The following is a 17,425-nucleotide window of genomic DNA, read 5'->3' on the forward strand; positions in this document are numbered from 1 at the left end:
GTCAGCAGAGTCTCAAGCAGGAGAACACCTGCTGAGTTCTCAGCAGCTATGAGTGGATGTGGTGTGGTTCCATGCTCTGCCGTAGTGGCCCGTTCTGCTGTGCTGGCCTATCCTTTGACCTAAGCTGAAGCAGCCGGGTACCAGCCCGTAGTGTGGCACAGATAACTAACTCCCCCATACTCGTGCCACACAAGCTTGACAAATATTGATCAATGAGTCAAATATTTTATCAGCAGAAGATGAAAAGCAGCCTAGAGTCATCTGCTATCTATCACTGTACCTGGCTGGAAAGCCTCTTGTCCGTCACCTCCAATGGGCCTTTTCACACCTGTGTCACAATCTGGGGGAGACAAAAGCAACAGGGGAGGCAATTTGAAGTCACCGTGTGTGCAGGTGTGTCAGTGTGATTGCATGTGCACATGTGACTGTGTGTGTGTGTGTGGTGCTGGGGAGGCTGGTGCTTGTGTGTGAGCAGAGAATCAGGAGCCCATTTCTGAACTCGGTGCCCGAGAGGGTTGGCTCCATATCCCAACTGCCAAAAAGAGCAGGTGGTGGGCTGGGAAGCACCTGGTGGATGGCTGTTCCACATGGGTCCTTGGTGAAGCATGCAGGGGTACAGAGGGACAGGGATGCAGAAGCACTGATCATTGTCCCAGGGTGTGGCAAGATGAAGGGAAGACTCCTTTGTACCTATTTGACCTGGGGTCCCTGCAGGGCCTGGAGGACCAGGAAAGCCTGGAGGACCAGGTAATCCAGCATCTCCTGGGAAACCACGCTCGCCTTTTGGGCCTGGTAAGCCCAGTCCTGGGGGGCCTACTTCTCCTGGAAAGCCCTTAGTTCCGGGTACACCTGGATAACCTGCGTCCCCTGGGGGGCCTTTGATGCCATCGCCCTGCAAGACAATCCGGGTTACCTCTTAAAATCCACACAAACATGAGGTGCAGTCATTATTTCTGTTTCCTGTCCCCATTTCCCTGGAATTCTGTGCTGTGGATACAGCACAAAAAGACAGCAGAGATTAACAAGACCTCCTGTCATGATCTAACCAAGTCGTGGGATTAATGCCAGACTTTATGACACTTAAGAGAAATGAAACAGAGGACACCCACTTCTGTTTGGACACTCGCTTCTCTCTCTCCCAGCTGCCTTCTCTGGCACCAACTGGATTTTCATCAGAAGAAAAAATTCTGCACCAGGACAGGGGAGGCATAGGAGGGATAACCGGGAGTAAGAACACATGGCTTATCTGTTGTTACTATTAGCATTTGTGACATGTCTGCTGCTCACAAGGGACAACATGTCATTAGAGGAAAGGAAGCTAAATATATATATATATATAGAGAGAGAGAGAGATAAAGAGACAGAGACAGAGACAGGACAGAGAGACAGAGAGGTGCTCATGAGAAACGGGAAATTCATGGAAACGGGTGCTCATGGAAAGAGAAGAGAGAGGCTGGAGGGTGTCTGCCAGTGGCGTGTCCTGTGACGACAGCTGCAGCCAGGTGGGGACACTAGGGTGGGCAGTGAGGGATAAGGGTGAGTTTGGGGCAGTTTAAAAGGACATTTCTGGCATGGTCTCACGCAAACAGGACCCCAGCCTCAGCACTGTGTGTGGCTGAATAAGCTGGTTACACAGCCATGTGGGCTGGTCCCAGCCATCCACAAAGCCACAGGGTGAAGGTGGGGGTCCCCCAGAGGCAGTCAGGCAGGAGCTGGTGAGAGGTCACACTGCCGTCTGTGGTTGCTTTCTTCTTCATGTTCAAAGGTGAAGTGGGACAGTCACTGGGCCCCTTTCCATTTGTAGGACCCTCATCAAAGCACACAACCTCCATGTTTTATCCTCTGTAATATGTGTGGGGTAAATAATAATGTCAGGACTCTCTATTTCACAGGGTGGGCGCCCCAAGCTTAGATGAGGACAATATTTGGGTGTGCCAATAAGTTTTTCAAAGTGGACATTCTTGTTCTTAGCTGAGATAGCAGCAAACAGGGAAGGAGCCCAAGTGTTGAAAGAGGTCACCCCACCAAGACCTGCTCTGGGAGCAGAGAGGGAGTAGAGCTGCCCCGATGGCATCAGATGGTCTGGGACTGTCTTGGTACCTCGGGAGCTGGCCGAACCCTCACAGCCAGGATGGTGTTCCATGTAGCACACACCACATCCACAGACCAATGCCAGAGAGGGCCACGGTCACATGACAAATCCATATACACACCTGGCACACCACCCATCACATACCCACAGCCAGGATGCACCCTGCTGTACACCAACTTCACAAGTCAACAACGCCAGAAGAAGACACTGTCACTGCGACAAATAAAGACTCATACGTGTGTCCACGCCACCACACATCACAAATGGTGCACAACACACATATTCACACACAGCACATCAGCACTGTTCAAACCACAACAACCATCAGTCATCCTCTTCTGCCCCAAACGTGTACTCTCTCCCTCACCCAATCCCTGCTTTACCCCTGCTCCCTTCCAGACAGGACTAAGGAGACTCATCACGAGTCATCTGTGCCATCTGCCCAAGACAACTGTGCTGAGATGTAGCCACGACGATAGCTACAGCTCACACTGAGGACAGAGAAGGTGGCCAAGCCATGAGGCAAGGTAGATAAGCCAGGCTAGAACCAGGTGTGAAGCCCTGCGTAGAGGAGTGGGGGAGGAGTATGGGTTGAATGTTCCCCAAGTGAAGTTGAGGTCACACCCCGCATCTCTGCATGGGACCTTGTTTGGAAATAGGGTCAGAACAGAGCATGAAGGGAAGATGAGCCTTACGGTGGGTCATATTCCAAGAGAACTTTCCCCCCACTAAAAGACACAGACACCAGCACACACATGATGGGGTGACAGCCACCTAGTGGCCGAGGAAGGGCCGAGGGCCTCAGCTCCAGAAGGAGCCCCTTGCAATGTGGTGAGTCAGCTTGTAGCCCCGGAGCGACCAGAGTCATGTTCTGCTGTGGAGCCACCGAGCCCAAGGCATCTGGCCCCAGCAGCCTTAGGAAGCTAAAGCAAAGCACGTAAGCGCCACGGGCCAACAGCCACCGGAAGAACAAGGAATGAAGGAGAGAATGAGAGAGGCCAGAAAGGATGCTGCAGAGTTGTAAGCGGAGGAAACCCCAGAGTGGACTAGGAGGCTGCCAGGATGCAGGGTGAAGGTGAGGGAGGGGGTGAGGAGGGGTCACCTCCATAGTCAGTCGCTGCCTGCCCCCAGTCTGCCTGAGGAATGGAGACGGACCTCTGCAGGGGTCGGATGTCCCCTTCCAATGTTGGCATGCTTGTCGCAAACCCAAACTGTCTATTCTATCATTTATCCTGGAAAAAAAGGGCTCTGCCACTCATTTAGAACATCATGCTTTGAGGGGGTCCCATCACGGGGAATATTTATTTATTTACACTCTGACTTTTAAGTGTTCGCTCTGAGCTTGGCTTCTGACGTTATTCACTATTTCCTAAACAATTAATTCTTCTAAAACAGACCAGGCTGTCCTGTGCATCAGCTTGGGTCAGTGCCACCACCAACACTGCCTGCCTCTCGGGAGTTTGAAGAACACGAAGGTGAAGATGAAAGGGCCAGGTCCACCCCAATGTCGACCACTACTCACCGGGGGACCGGGAAGGCCAGGAAATCCGTCGAGCCCATCACGCCCTGGGATACCATCGTCGCCTTTCATGCCGTGCACGCCTGGGACACCTGGCTGTCCCCTCTCACCTGGGAGACAGTTTGCATGTGAATCTTCTCCTACAGTCCTCACAGGAGTCAAGTGATCCAAGAACTGCTTGCTTACATAGACTGACCTTTGGTGGTAATTGTTCTAGAATCTCCTTTTACTCCCTTGGGTCCAGGAACTCCAATGAGGCCAGGCGCTCCCTGTGGAAACAAACCCACAGACATGTCTTCCTCCTTTAGACTGTGCTGGATTTCTGAGCAGAGAACGAGCCTCTCTGCCTGTCATCGGGCCAGTCATGTCCAAGAGAACTTTACACAGCACCGGAAACTCTCTGCCCCTGGGCTGTCTGGCAAGTGACCACTAACCACAGTGGCTATCAAACCCTGGCTCTGTGCATAGGGGACCAAGGAATTGAATTTAAATAAGTGTAGTGTGATGGAAGTTGCCCAGGTGGCTGGACAGTGGAAACCTAGAGTCAATCCATTCATGGCCTGGGGACTGGTGAGAGATGCAGAAGCAGGCCCCGCCCTGGGGCAGCTGACCTAGGACCTGCATTTCGTAAAGGTCCCAAGGATTCATAGACCCAGTCACTCTCAGAATCACTGACCTAACACAGGGCTATTTAAATCTTAACTGCAATCCTTAGAGATCCAGGCAGGTAATAAACATTTGTGATGCTTCGATGTTGAGAACAAAAGTGGAGCTTAAGGCTGAGACAGTGAGCTTTAGGCAGCAGCTCACCGCAGGGACGCTCACACGTCAGGCTGTAGAATCTAGCGGAGCTGCCAATGGACTGGAATGGGCAGGTCTGTGGTTTGGGACTGTATTTTAATATGTGTGAGGTGCTAGTTTGGGGTGTATCTTGGTTGATGCTATTTGCAAGAATGTGTGAGCTGAGTGCTGGCTTAATTAAAGGGAATGTTCTGAGTGATTGTGAGTTCTCTTCTCTAAGAGAATTCCACAGATCCTGGATTTACTGATTTAGTTCTTCGCAGAAAAGGGCACCATTCTTCCAGTATCCAGGAAAGCATCTCACCCACAGATGATGCTCAGTAGCTAAGTATTGATCAACACTGTGCTTCAAGTACTCTGTCAGATTCTATCAGTACAAATACTAAAACAAAACAAAAAACCCAACTAGCTAACCACAGAAATCATCTCAGCCATTGCTACTGCAGTGGGGTTTCCTGACACACATATAATTAAGTGCAGAACAACACAACAACCAGAGGCATTTGGACAGAAATCTTGAGGACACATGTGGAACACACCTGGGGATGTGCACTTGAACCATGTGGGTATTTCAAGGGCACAGAATGGCTCCTAGGAATGATCCAATCACTTTCTAAACAAGTGAGGGTCCTGCTTGTTTTGTCAGTAGAAGTGTGTGATTCTCACTGCATGCAACTTCTTCTGCTTAGACAGCCATGATTTGGACATGGTCTTGTTTTTTCAACTAAGATTAAAATAGCAGTGATTATTTTTTATGGAATTTTCCTGTGCATTTTCTGAGAACATTTAGGGCATGGAATCAAGGATCTCATTTTCATCTGCACTGCTCCTGTGCCATAGAGCAATCAGGAGTCGTGGCCTTCTGTGCCTCGTAGCTCTGTGTGGACAAACCTCGTTCATGACAATGTGGAGTCCTTGTTCAAACTGTCCTTGGTTAAGTGTCCTGAGAAAGTTTTTCCTCTTGCTGAATATATAAAATGGAGTTTTCACTTTATAAATCCCCTGCAGTTCTCTTTTTAAGGTAAAAAGTAAAAAAGTGTAATTCTTTGCTTAACTCTGCTTTGAAATCTTTGGTGAGTTATGATTGCCTAAAGAAGAAAGATCTATACCAGGTAGATCTTCCACAAGGCACAAAATGAAGCCACATGTTCTTCAGTTCCTTGGGTATATGTCTAGGAGTGGAATCTCCAGGTCTGTGGTAACCCTAGTGTAACTTTTTGAGGAAGTGTGACACTGTCTTCCACAATGACCGCGCCATTTCACAGACCCACTGGTAAAAGTCAAACATGTGGGTTTTCATTTCTATACATTGGCTGCACAAACGCGGATGATCTAAAGCTGTACTAACTTAAATAAAAAAAAAAGGAGCAGCGGGGCAAGTCTCAGGGATGTTGTCAGCTCTGTGGTAAGGTTAGTCACTAGAGGGCCCCATTCTCTCACCTTGAACCCTGGAAACCCAGGGATACCGTGCTGTCCAGGTTCTCCTTGATCCCCTTTCTTTCCTGGCTCTCCATTGAAACCTGGCAAGCCCTTGGGTCCTGGCAGTCCTGGGAGACCCCCGATGAACTGATCGCTTTCTGCGCACTTACAGTCCCCAGTGTCACCTGCAGTGTGTGGGAGAGGGGCGTCTGTTAAACTCGCAGGGGAAGAAGACAGGTGGGAGGGCTGGCAGGAAGAAGGTCTTGTGGACTAGACACCGTTGGGTACTTTGTGCACACTATATGTTCTGGTGGGGATTTCCATACATGTTCTTGGATGAGCAAAACTGAGGCTAATTGAAAGTCACTTAAGGGTTCAGTCGTGGTCTCCCGAGGCACAGAATCTCACTCTGATGATAACTGAATACTAAACAGTGGGGACCCTTTATAGAGGAATAGGCTGAGCTGAGGGTGCTATGGAGAATGTTGAGAAACCTAGGGCTGCAGCTTTGGGGTTGCCACCTCTGGGCATAAGGGGTGAGGGGAAGAATGGGTTCCAGGACCCTAGGGTGGAAGGCAGCCTGGCAAGAACTGTGTCTCAGAGGCCAAGGTTGTGAGTGAGCAGGGAAGAAGTACCTGACTTCTCTTCTGTCTTGCCATGGTGGGACCCAGGGGCCAGGCGGCAATGTGTACCCTGCTGGTTGTGGCACAGGTGGCCAGACTGTGTGACTCACCATAGGAGGACTTGCTCACCCCCAGGCCATCTGACTCCTGCAGTCTGCCTCAGGCTGTGCCATCATAGTGGGGCACTGAGTGGACACGCTGCCCACGTTTAGAGGTGGGGAGCTGAGCAGAAGCCTCCGAGGTCCCAGATAATCTCATGGAGAGGAACCCTGGACCAGCCCTAGGACTTGTCATCCACAGACTAAGGCCAGGGCAAGTCCAACTGCCTGCTAAGTGTGGACAGGATAGAGCAGAGTTCTGGTCTGCACGAACACTTCTTAGGTGTCTTGTTGCAACTCCTGGGCCCTGAGGACCCATCATCTGAATTCAGCCCAAGGAGCAAATGTGCCTCCTTTCTCCAGAGCCAAGCTCTATTGCTGGGAGCTCCATGAGAAGGACGCAGAAGAGGGTGGAGAGCCAGTAGGAAGACATAGCCAGAATGCCCGGTATCAGAAAGGTTTCAGATTGGGAAATACTTGCACATACATGATATCTTGGGAAGGGACCGAGAGATATCATGTAATTAACCCAGATGAATTAGTTATACTCGTTTCTAGTGCACCAATGTCTAGTCTGTGACCCATCACATGAGGTCAGGTGTGCAATTTTCCACTTGTGCTGTCATGTTGGCAATCAAAAAGTTATGGATTTTGGAGCATTTCAGATTTCGGATCAGAGATGCTCAACCTGCAGGTCCAAACAAATGGATGGGGATGGGTCAGCAAGCCCAGGTAGACTCAGAGGTCAGAGGTCAGGTTGTGGCTCCTTACCTTTCCATCCTTTCTGTCCTCGAGCCCCTGGGAAACCAGATGGCCCAGGATAGCCCACTCTTCCTTCTGCTCCTTTAAGGCCAAACAGGAAACCTAAAGAAAGAATCACAGGAGAGGAATGTCAGCCTCCACACCACAGCACCCCAAGAAGGCAGATTCTCAGCCAAGTCTCCCCCAGTGGTCAGAGGCTTCAGGTCCATTCCAACACCTGTGACCACAGAAACACGGATGGCTCTGTGGCAACATCCCCAGGGTGGGAAAGAAACATCAGAGCCTGTGAGTTTAGTTTTTCCACTGAAGTATAGAGATAAAAAAACATTCCTTTTGAGAAGCAAGTCCAAAGAAAGGTTTTAGTTTTTCAAGACTACTATGCATTTCTGATTCTCCCTCCAAAAAACCAGAATTAAGATGAGCTCAGCTATCCTCTGTTCATTTTTCTGCAGTGGGAGCACATGTGTGGTTATACTCTTCCCCACCTTCCGCTTTCTCCTTCTTGTGCACACATACACACATTCAGTGTAACATGGATCCCTAGTGACCAGTTGGGATTAGGGGTGGCCAACCTCAAGGAACAACCTTGACCGCACCTTCTCAGTCTTCTCCACCCCTGGCCCCAAAGATCAGGGTTCTTCAAGATCGCTATTGGTGCTGTGCTCCAATAATCCCAAGCAGGGACTTCTGACAAAAGTATAAAACATCTGTTTTAATGCTTGCTGAAACTCACTGGGCCTAAGGAAAGAGTGCCACCTCATGGTGGACATGGGCTGTGCATGTCCAGGTGAGCCGAGCTGGGCATCATGGATTGACCATGTCTCCTGACTACTTTCTCTTCTGCTCCGCACTGTTAAATCTAGCAGTGGTCATAGCTCCAAAGAATGAATGGACTCCTCCAAACAAGACAGAAGGCATGTGGCCACAAACACAGCATGGTACTGGAGGGGAGGAGGGAACAAGCCCATCAGGAAGTGGATGGCGAGGAAAACAGATTTTAAGGACTTTTACTCAGTGGTTGGAGAGAGAGTAGTGGGCCTGGAGAGTGAGAGAGCTCCCACGGGAGGATAAATTCTGATGGAGAGGTACGTGAATATCGTCGCATGTAATCTGATCTGATCACACATTTCCTGCAAGTGCATTCATTTACTCACCAAAAAGGATCCAGTATCTAAGTTGTGCCAGGCTGCGTCCACACTGGGAACCAGGCCCTTAGGGAGCTCACAGTTGAGAGGTGGGGATGCATTTGACACACTAAACAAACTAATGTTCCTTTTAAAGTTATGCTAGGAGAAAGCAATGAGGGGCTGGGGGAGTGGCTCGAGTGGTGGAGTTCAAATCTTAGTACTGCCATAAAAAGAAAAAGAAAGCAAAAGGATGTTCTATGATAAGGTGACATCCTTCTCTCGTTCCCTCATCTGAGGTTGTTTTCCTTTATTTGATTCATTCATGATTTCAAACCAGTCTGACAGACTGCAGTGCACCTCTGATGTCCTCAGGAGACTTTGGCCAATGGTCGTGACAGATCTTGCGGCATTCTGATTTAAACCAGAGCAGAGCAGCCTGACCCTTGATTTGGCTAACAGAACTGAAAATGGGGTAAGCAAAATATGTCACCCAGAAAGAAAACTGACTTCACAGCTTGATTTTTACTGGAACTGCAAAAGACTAAAAGTCTGGTTTTCATCAGTAGCAACATATAAAACAGGGTGAAATGACTTTATGAGAAAGAATCTAAGTTTCATTCCAGGGGAAAAGTCCAACTCTGTGGGAATCAGGTTACTGAAACTAAATTACAACTATATGCAGACACTTTCAAAAGGTCATTATGGCTGGCTACTTTTTGTGTAAGAGGTTGCTAAAAAAAAGCTGGGGGTGGGGTGCAGGGGTGGTGGGGGAGGTTGGGGGGTGATTTGGAAACAATGTGGTCTCACAGGGGAAAAGTCATGTATTTAAGTCCTGTGCTTTCCAATGTTTTCAGTTGATAAACTTTTATCTGATGCTCCTCTGTCTAGTTTATAAGTTTCCCTCATCAGTCTACAATACAGATGAGAAATAATTTGTTTGCACTTGACTTATGTTAGTGCATCAGTAAATCAGATTTACTGAGCAAGATTTATAAATCAACATGGCGTGTGCTTGTGTCTTTACTAAAATGGAATCGGCAATAGGAACAATGGCTAAGCAGGTCTCCACTCACAGTGGCATGTTTTTATGCTTTTATTTTTAGCACATGTTCTGTTCCGAACAAGGAAAACCCAGGAAAGGAAATGCTCGTGGCACTGTAGCTACTACCACAGATGTCACATTAACACATAAACAGACCTCCAGCTGATAGAAAATATCAAAGATAACACTGCTCAAACCACTTGGCAAACTCCTAATCCAGGGAAATGCCTGCACTCAAAACTTTTCAAATGAATGTGGGAATCTGCGATTTTTCCAGTTGAAATGAAATTGGCAAAGTAGGATCATGTTGAGTTAAAAGTCTACTGTAGAACATGAAATAGAAACAGAAAGGGTGACTTGTGATTTTCTTTTTGGTGGGACTGGGGTTTGAACTCAGAGCTTCATGCTTACCCAGCAGGTGCTCTACCACTTGAGCCACACCCCCAGTCCATTTTGCTCTGGTTATTTTAGAGATGGGGGTCTTTCAAATTATTTGCCCAGGCTGGCCTCAAACCTCTATCCTCCTGATATCAGCCTCCCAAGGAGCTAGGATTACAAGGGTGAGCCACCACTGCCCAACTGACTTGTAATTTTTTTTGAGTGAAAGAAGCATGTAGAGATACATTTCTAATATCTTCAATAATCTTCCCTCTAAAGGTGGCAAAGAGAAGAATCTTCCAAATGCAATAAGAACATTGACCTTCAAGTTTGAAATTCAACTGCGATCAAACACTGTCCATGGCAAATAGAATGTTCTTTCTCTGAAGATAAGAAGCCAGAAGAGATTACTGGAGGTGATGTCAGGAAATTTGAAGCCAACTATTCTAGAGTGTATTTTTGTGTGAGTGTGTGTATGTGTGTGTGTGGGGGGACTGGGTTTGAACTCAGGGCTTTGTGCTTGGAAAGTAGATGCTCTCAAAGCAGGCGCTCTACCCTTGGAGCGACAGCTCCAGTCCTGAACTAAGCTATTTGAAAAGAAGAGACTGCTAAAGTTGGGCGAATGTCGCACAGAGAGAAGGTATGACCTCATATCTTCTTCCAGGGCCTCCTTACCCAACGTCCTGTGGGGATGAAATGTCCCCGTGAGGAACTTCACGACATCTGAAGTGTATCTAGGTGCTGAAGTTGAAGAATACCCTTGTGCATGGCCAGATCAAAGCTGCAGCACACATTTTCCCCTCCTCAGCTGAGAGCGCTGGCAACCCAAGACACCATGCCTGGTGGCTCTAGAGCACTGTGAAGCGGCACGGTCCTGCTCGTGTCCCCTCCTTACAGACTTTCCTGGTCTCCTAGTCTCGCCTGGCCTGGGCCGAAGGGGCCAGTTGTTTGTGCAGATAACATGGCCCCGTCTTCTGGCCCCCAACTATCACCACCTGTCAGTCATGGCTGAGAAGGCAGGTCCTGTCTGTTGTTGGTGAAACAGGGGAGACGAGGCCATGAATCAAGGAGAGCCCCACTAGGAGGAGGTGCCCAGAACTGATCACACAGACACTGGGATGGTGATTTCGGCTCACATCTCCTTACAGCACCTCAGCGGCTCCCCTGAGGCCGCAGCAGCCACCCCTCACGGTGCAGGAGCCTGTGTGGCCTTTGGCATGCCCACCCTATCTTCATTCCCTGGCCTGCTGGATTAGCTCAGAATTATTTAGCAGAAAAGACAGGCAAGATAGCTCACAGAGGTCATTCCAGCTTCTTGGGAGGCAGAGATGACAGGATGGCAGTTTGACGTCAGCCCAGGCAAAAAGTTAGTGAGACCCCATCTCAGCCAATGAAACTGGGTGTGGTGGTGCTCACCTGCCCAATTATATGGAAGACATAAATAGGAAGCCAGTCCAGGCTGGCCCAGGCAAAGATGTAGACCCTATTCGAAAAAGAGCCACAATAGCCAAGTTATGGAAACAGCCAAGATGCCCCACCACTGACGAATGGATTAAGAAAATGTGGTCTCTATACACAATGGAATTTTATGCAGCCATGAAGAAGAACGAAATGTTATCATTCGCTGGTAAATGGATGGAATTGGAGAACATCATTCTGAGTGAGGTTAGCCTGGCCCAAAAGACCAAAAATCGTATGTTCTCCCTCATATGTGGACATTAGATCAAGGGCAAACACAACAAGGGGATTGGACTTTGAGCACATGATAAAAGCGAGAGCACACAAGGGAGGGGTGAGGATAGGTAAGACACCTAAAAAATTAGCTAGCATTTGTTGCCCTTAACGCAGAGAAACTAAAGCAGATACCTTAAAGCAACTGAGGCCAATAGGAGAAGGGGACCAGGAACTAGAGAAAAGGTTAGATCAAAAAGAATTAACCTAGAAGGTAACACCCACGCACAGGAAATCAATGTGAGTCAATGCCCTGTATAGCTATCCTTATCTCAACCAGCAAAAACCCTTATTCCTTCCTGTTATTGCTTATACTCTCTCTACAACAAAATTAGAGATAAGGGCAAAATAGTTTCTGCTGGGTATTGAGGGGGGGGAGCGGGAGGGGGTGGAGTGGGTGGTAAGGGAGGGGGTGGGGGCAGGGGGGAGAAATGACCCAAGCCTTGTATGCACATAGGAATAATAAAAGAAAAATGAAAAAAAAAAAAGGGCTGAGGATATGTGGTCCACATGGTAGAGCTCCTGCCTAGCAAGTGCGGGGCTCTGACTTCAAACCCCAGTACTGCCAAAAAAGAAAGAAATCCCAAAAAGCCTAGCCGGGTCAGGCTCCATCTAAACACTGGCACATGCCTTCCACTCACCATCTGGTCCAGGTGGTCCGGCAATCCCGGGGGCTCCCTGGAGCCCTGGCTTTCCGTGCTCTCCAGGTGGGCCAGGGTAGAGTGCAGGAAGGCCTGGGTCTCCAATGAAGCCTTTGGGTCCCATCTCACCAGGCAGGCCTCTCCTATCATCTGAAATGCAGCAGCATTCACAGCAACATGACTTTTTGATATGTAATGGTCACACAGGTGTTCGCGTCCACAGGGGACAATAGGCAGAACCAGGGAATTCACAGTTCCAGGACAACATAAGGGGTGGCATATTTCATCATCAATCATCGGCTTTAAAAAAGACACTCCCCCCCACCCCCCAGCAATATGGCCTGATGTGACCAACTCCCTTACCTTCATCTCCAATGGACAGGCCAGGGGGGCCTATGGGGCCAGGGTCTCCTGGCTCCCCCCGGAATCCTGGTTCCCCATGAGCTCCTGGGAATCCTGGGTCACCTCGGGCACCTGGAACCAAGACAAGTCCCACCATGGGATTAAGAATGCTGCATTGCACAGGTCTCGGAAGTCGCTCACTTTTACACTGAATGCTTAATATTCTGCACGCTGCGTGGCGTGTGGGGGATGCGCTTAAAAGATGGAGGGAGAAGGTCTGTTTTCGGTATTCTCATTCCAATTAAATAGGGATGATATAAGATTCCTATAAATGTGAAACAATATAAAGACACGGAAACTAAAAAGAATTTGCAAAGGCAGGTAAGATTTTTTTGAAGGAATCTCTAAGATTGAGGAATTGCAATATTGAGGAATTATACCAATAATAAAACTGTTACTTTCCAGACCTTCCCGTGTACAGGGGGATCAGCACTGAATACTTCCCAAGCATTTGACTTCACAATCTCCTATGTACAGACAGCATTGCAGCCCCTGCTACAAGCCAGGGAAGAGCATCCAGAGGGGACAAAGTACAGTGACTGAGTCCAGCCCAGTGGACTAGGCTGGGAGGACTAGGCTGGAGTGCAGGGTACAGGGGATGGATTTGTGGGAAGTCAGGTAGAATAAGGAGCTGAGATCAAAGCTCCCTTCAGGTCAGGAGTGACAGGATCAGAAATCCTGAGGCTGGAGGCCATGCTCCCTGCCCTTTTGGGCTTCCAACACCAAGTGCCAGATAAATAACAGTACACGGCTCTTATGCTTTCCTCCCCACATGAACAAACACAAAGTCACATGGTGGTGTTCTTTTTGTCGTGTAAGTAGCAACACACTACTGGCTAGCACCTCTTTCTGGAACGTAATAGGAAAGATGAGAGGCAAGAGAAGAAAATAGGACGTTTTGTTACACGGCCATCAGTAAGTAGCTTATAGGAAAGCCATCACTCTATATAAGCTTCAACTTTTTCATATCAAAACAATTCCTTAAAGTAAGGTGAGAATTTGTGGGCATCACACTTGAGTTGTGAATGTGAGAGACTGAAGTCCTGGCTCTGTTCTGACTCCTTACTGAGTGGTGGAGGCTGACTGTGGTCCAGTCTGAATCTTGCTCCTCTATTTGGTGCACACAGGACCTCAGGCAAGTCACTCAACTTCCCTGTGGTTCCGTTTCTGTCTCAGGCCCACCATCATCCACACCTCACAGGGATAGTAGGATGAATATATAAGGGACAGGTGCAATTCCAACCTGGTATACACTAAACACTACATAAATGGTGGCTAAAGAGAGAGGAGGTGCTATTTGAACTCTCAGACCTTACCATTTGTTTGGAAGAATAGCAAGGTACTTTGAATTTAGATACTCTGCAATCATTGCTTTTACTATAAACTCTTCTCCCCTTTGTGCACTCTGCCAAGTTCAAAATGGCTACTTTATAAAAGATCTAGCAACTTTTAGCAGCCAACCTTTGATTCTAAGAAACCCTGGAATGCAGCTCAGGTACATTCTAGCTCACCAACAGCCAGGAGTGTGACCAAGTGACAGGGAGGGCATGATGGCATTTCTATATCTGCACATGGGAAAGGTGAATTTTAAAAGCACCCACCTTTCTGCACGATGCCTGGGAACACAGAGTGATGGAAGACTAAATGAATCCTGGGCTCTTGGTGGTGTTTTGAAAAATGCAAAAGAGACGCCATGGACTTTAAGTTAAAAATTACTCTCCCAAAGCCTCAAAGGCAGTATTTCCACTTTGCCAAGATAACCAGTCCTAAATCACATCACAGCAGCCTCCTGTTCCTGCTCAGTGGGGCTTTGGGCTTGGCAGATGCGTCACACACACGGGTGGGAAGTGAAGTACTGGTTTTACAAGATGGATCATGGATGCTCAGCACAGATCTCAAGATAAGCTTACGAATGGCTCCCAGTCCACCAGAGATACATCTCTGGGAGGCTTCACGAGGCACAGAAGGCTGGCCCCATACAAGTGAGGAATTCCCTGGGGACTTGACTAGGCGGGACTTAGTGCTCTGCTAGGCAGAGCCAAAGCAATGGTCTTGAACGACACCTTGAGCCAAGACGCAGTCTTGAAGGTTTGGTGCTGAACACCTTCATTTTATTTTGTTTTGCTTAGAAAACTTATCTTGAAAGTTCACCCCTGTGTCCACAGAAGAAGGTGTGTGTGTGAGGCTATATCACGTGGGGAGTTATACCAACCTTTTGCCAGGGAGGGGTGAGGCGAGTAGGCAGGTGGTCCTGGAGGTCCCCGCTCCCCTGGTTCTCCCTGGGGACAGAAGAACATGAACAAAGCCTTTGGAGTTTTTCATCATATTCCAAATTCCCAAAGAATAAAGCTGAATGTAGATACTGGTGTAGCAGATCAGCCATCTGACCAATCCAGACCATATCCACCATGTGGCAATGGGAAGGCTGAGCATTGCAGCCACCAGCCAGACACCAAGACAGAGCACCCTGGCATGTGACAATCTCATTGTGAAATCCTTACTGGACACCACAAATGTCCAGGGAATTGGGTGTTCTGAAGATCAGACCATTATGGTGTTTCGTGGTGTCCGAGCCATCCAACAAGGGCAGCCAGAGGCGGAGGTGAGGACACTCTGGTGAGATACCATCTCTTCCCAGACACACATGCTCTCAAGGACTGCCCGCACATCTGTGGCCCACAGGGACCCCAGGCCTACCCCAAACTCTCCTGCTCTTCCAGGATATTCCCCAGAGTGACATTCCACCCACCAGGCTGTGTTCCCTGTCAACTGGACTGGCTCATCCCACAATCCTTCGCCAAAGGGGATCACCTCCCTGAAAGCCCACACAATTAGTCACACGAGTCCTGTCCTTTCTTGGGGACTGGGTGCACTCCTCATTTTGTGACTACAAAGCCTGACTCCTGTAGCCATGCCGGTCCACTCTGCTCAGGGGCAGGCCCAAGTACAGCCCGGGCAGCCTGGCATGGCTCACGGCATCCTCCTCAGCTGGGCAGTACAGGTGACCGATAAACTACTTCCATATTGTGTGTTCAGAACTAGGGTCCATGTGCTTGGTCAGCTTGTACTACATGGGGTGGAGCTGCCTCCTTCTTCACTGGGGTGAGCAGGACACCATCAGAAGGAGAGACATGAAACAAGGAATCACCTTGGGTCCTCTTGGTCCCCCGGGGCCTTGGAAACCATCCAGGCCTCTGCTTCCCTGCAAAAGAGACGTTTGTTGTTTACTTTCATCTCTTAACATAGAACTTTACAAAGTGACACAACACCATATCCCACATCCGACTGATAGGTCATTAAAATCCCTGACTTCCCAGTGTATGTCGGTTTCCCCTGACTCAAAAAGGTGTTGTTTAAAGTTGCTTTGCTTGAGCCAGGAGTCACATACAGCATTTACCTCCTATGTCTCTCAGGTCTCCTTTCTCACAATGGCTTCTTCCTTTTGTTTTTGTTTTTAGGATCTTTTCGGTGGTGGGTGTTTTGAGAAAACCCAGCCCTCTGTGTGGATTTGATCCACTTTGTCTCTGTGGATCTGTGTGATGTTTGTCTTTGTTCCTGAGTTTTCTCCACATTAGTCAATGTGGAGGCTGGAGGCTATGTGAGGCCCACGAGTTGCTCATGGAGGAGGCTGGCACTTCCTTATAGGTCATTCTAGGCTGCCCCAATATCCCTGCTTTTGTGATTGACACATGATCCATCTGCTAAAATCTTCCCCCAAGATGGATTTTGAAAAGTTTCAATTGACACCAAATAGAAATATTAAAGCCTATATTTTGGGGGGTGGCACTGGTGTTTGAACTCAGGGCCTCGGGCTTGCTAGGTAGGTGCTCTTACCACTTGAGCCAGTTCACTAGCCCCATTTTTTTTTTTTTTTTGTATTACTGGGGTTTGAACTCAGGGCCTTATGCTTGCTATGCAGACACTCTTATCACTTGAGCCACTCCACCAGACCTAAATCCTCGTAATTTAGAATTTTTCTCTTCATTTAAAAAAAGTCTGTAAGACTAATTTTGTTTCCAAGTTTCTTTGAACACTTACTGAAGAAGCTCGTCTCCATGAGTCACATCACCAGGTGTCTGGACAGCCAGGCAAAGCTTCGTAAAGTCTAGACTTTTGTCCTTTTTTGTCAAAGGCCATGTGAGGTATAGCCCCCCACCCCCAACCCAGGAGGTCCCAGGCTGCTGCTACAGCAGTGTGCATTATTTGACTGTTTCATGATATCTTGAAATCCAGGAGCTCGTATGCTGAAAACCACATGCTGGATGAGCCTTCAGACTGGCTGAACCGTTTCTGTACTGGGCCTGTGGTTGACACCGGGACTCATTCTATTCTCACACTAGGTGGAGCTCAAGATTCATAGGCAGTCAATTTTCTGGTTTTTTGAGGGTAGAAATAACCCAAATGAGGCTCAGGAAAGTCACTAGGTGAAGTCCCCAGGAGCTGGCAAGAGCATGATGTTAAAAAGTTTATGCTCGGACTCTTCTAGAGAAGGCTCTACTTTCCAAGCACTTGTGGGCAGGTTACTGTCTTGGGTTGTCTGAACATGACTCTCTCCAGTTTCTGGTGTCTGGTCCTTTCTCATCTCTGTGGACCTCAGGGCATGAGTTAGGTGGAGCAGAACTCAGGGCCCTCGTGGGAGAGACATCCCAGAGAGTTTCCTCAGAGAAGCTCTGCCAGCTTGGAGAGGGAAGAAGTGAAGTGCAGGAGAAACTGCAGTCAGCAAGGTTTCAGTACCTAGTGTGGCATTGGCCGAGTGGCTCAAGGGGTCGAGCACCTGCCTAGCAAGCATG

At 48.5% G+C, this 17,425-nt stretch overlaps 1 protein-coding gene across 1 annotated transcript in view; it reads right to left on the reverse strand.

Annotated features, from left to right (window-relative positions):
- The window catches only part of Col4a2 (collagen type IV alpha 2 chain), a 155,502-nt gene that overhangs the window by 28,244 nt on the left and 109,833 nt on the right, over positions 1-17,425 (reverse strand). Inside the window, exons 17-26 of the mRNA XM_020165712.2 lie at positions 15,784-15,837; positions 14,848-14,914; positions 12,597-12,707; positions 12,234-12,383; positions 7,324-7,416; positions 5,853-6,016; positions 3,808-3,880; positions 3,615-3,721; positions 691-892; positions 281-340 (exon numbers count right to left, since the gene is read on the reverse strand). Of these exons, the coding sequence (XP_020021301.2) occupies positions 281-340; positions 691-892; positions 3,615-3,721; positions 3,808-3,880; positions 5,853-6,016; positions 7,324-7,416; positions 12,234-12,383; positions 12,597-12,707; positions 14,848-14,914; positions 15,784-15,837 (1,081 nt within the window). The remainder of the gene's footprint in view (positions 1-280; positions 341-690; positions 893-3,614; positions 3,722-3,807; positions 3,881-5,852; positions 6,017-7,323; positions 7,417-12,233; positions 12,384-12,596; positions 12,708-14,847; positions 14,915-15,783; positions 15,838-17,425) is intronic.

Source organism: Castor canadensis, chromosome 10 (genome assembly GCF_047511655.1).
Source record: "Castor canadensis chromosome 10, mCasCan1.hap1v2, whole genome shotgun sequence".
NCBI classification, from domain to species: domain Eukaryota; kingdom Metazoa; phylum Chordata; class Mammalia; order Rodentia; family Castoridae; genus Castor; species Castor canadensis.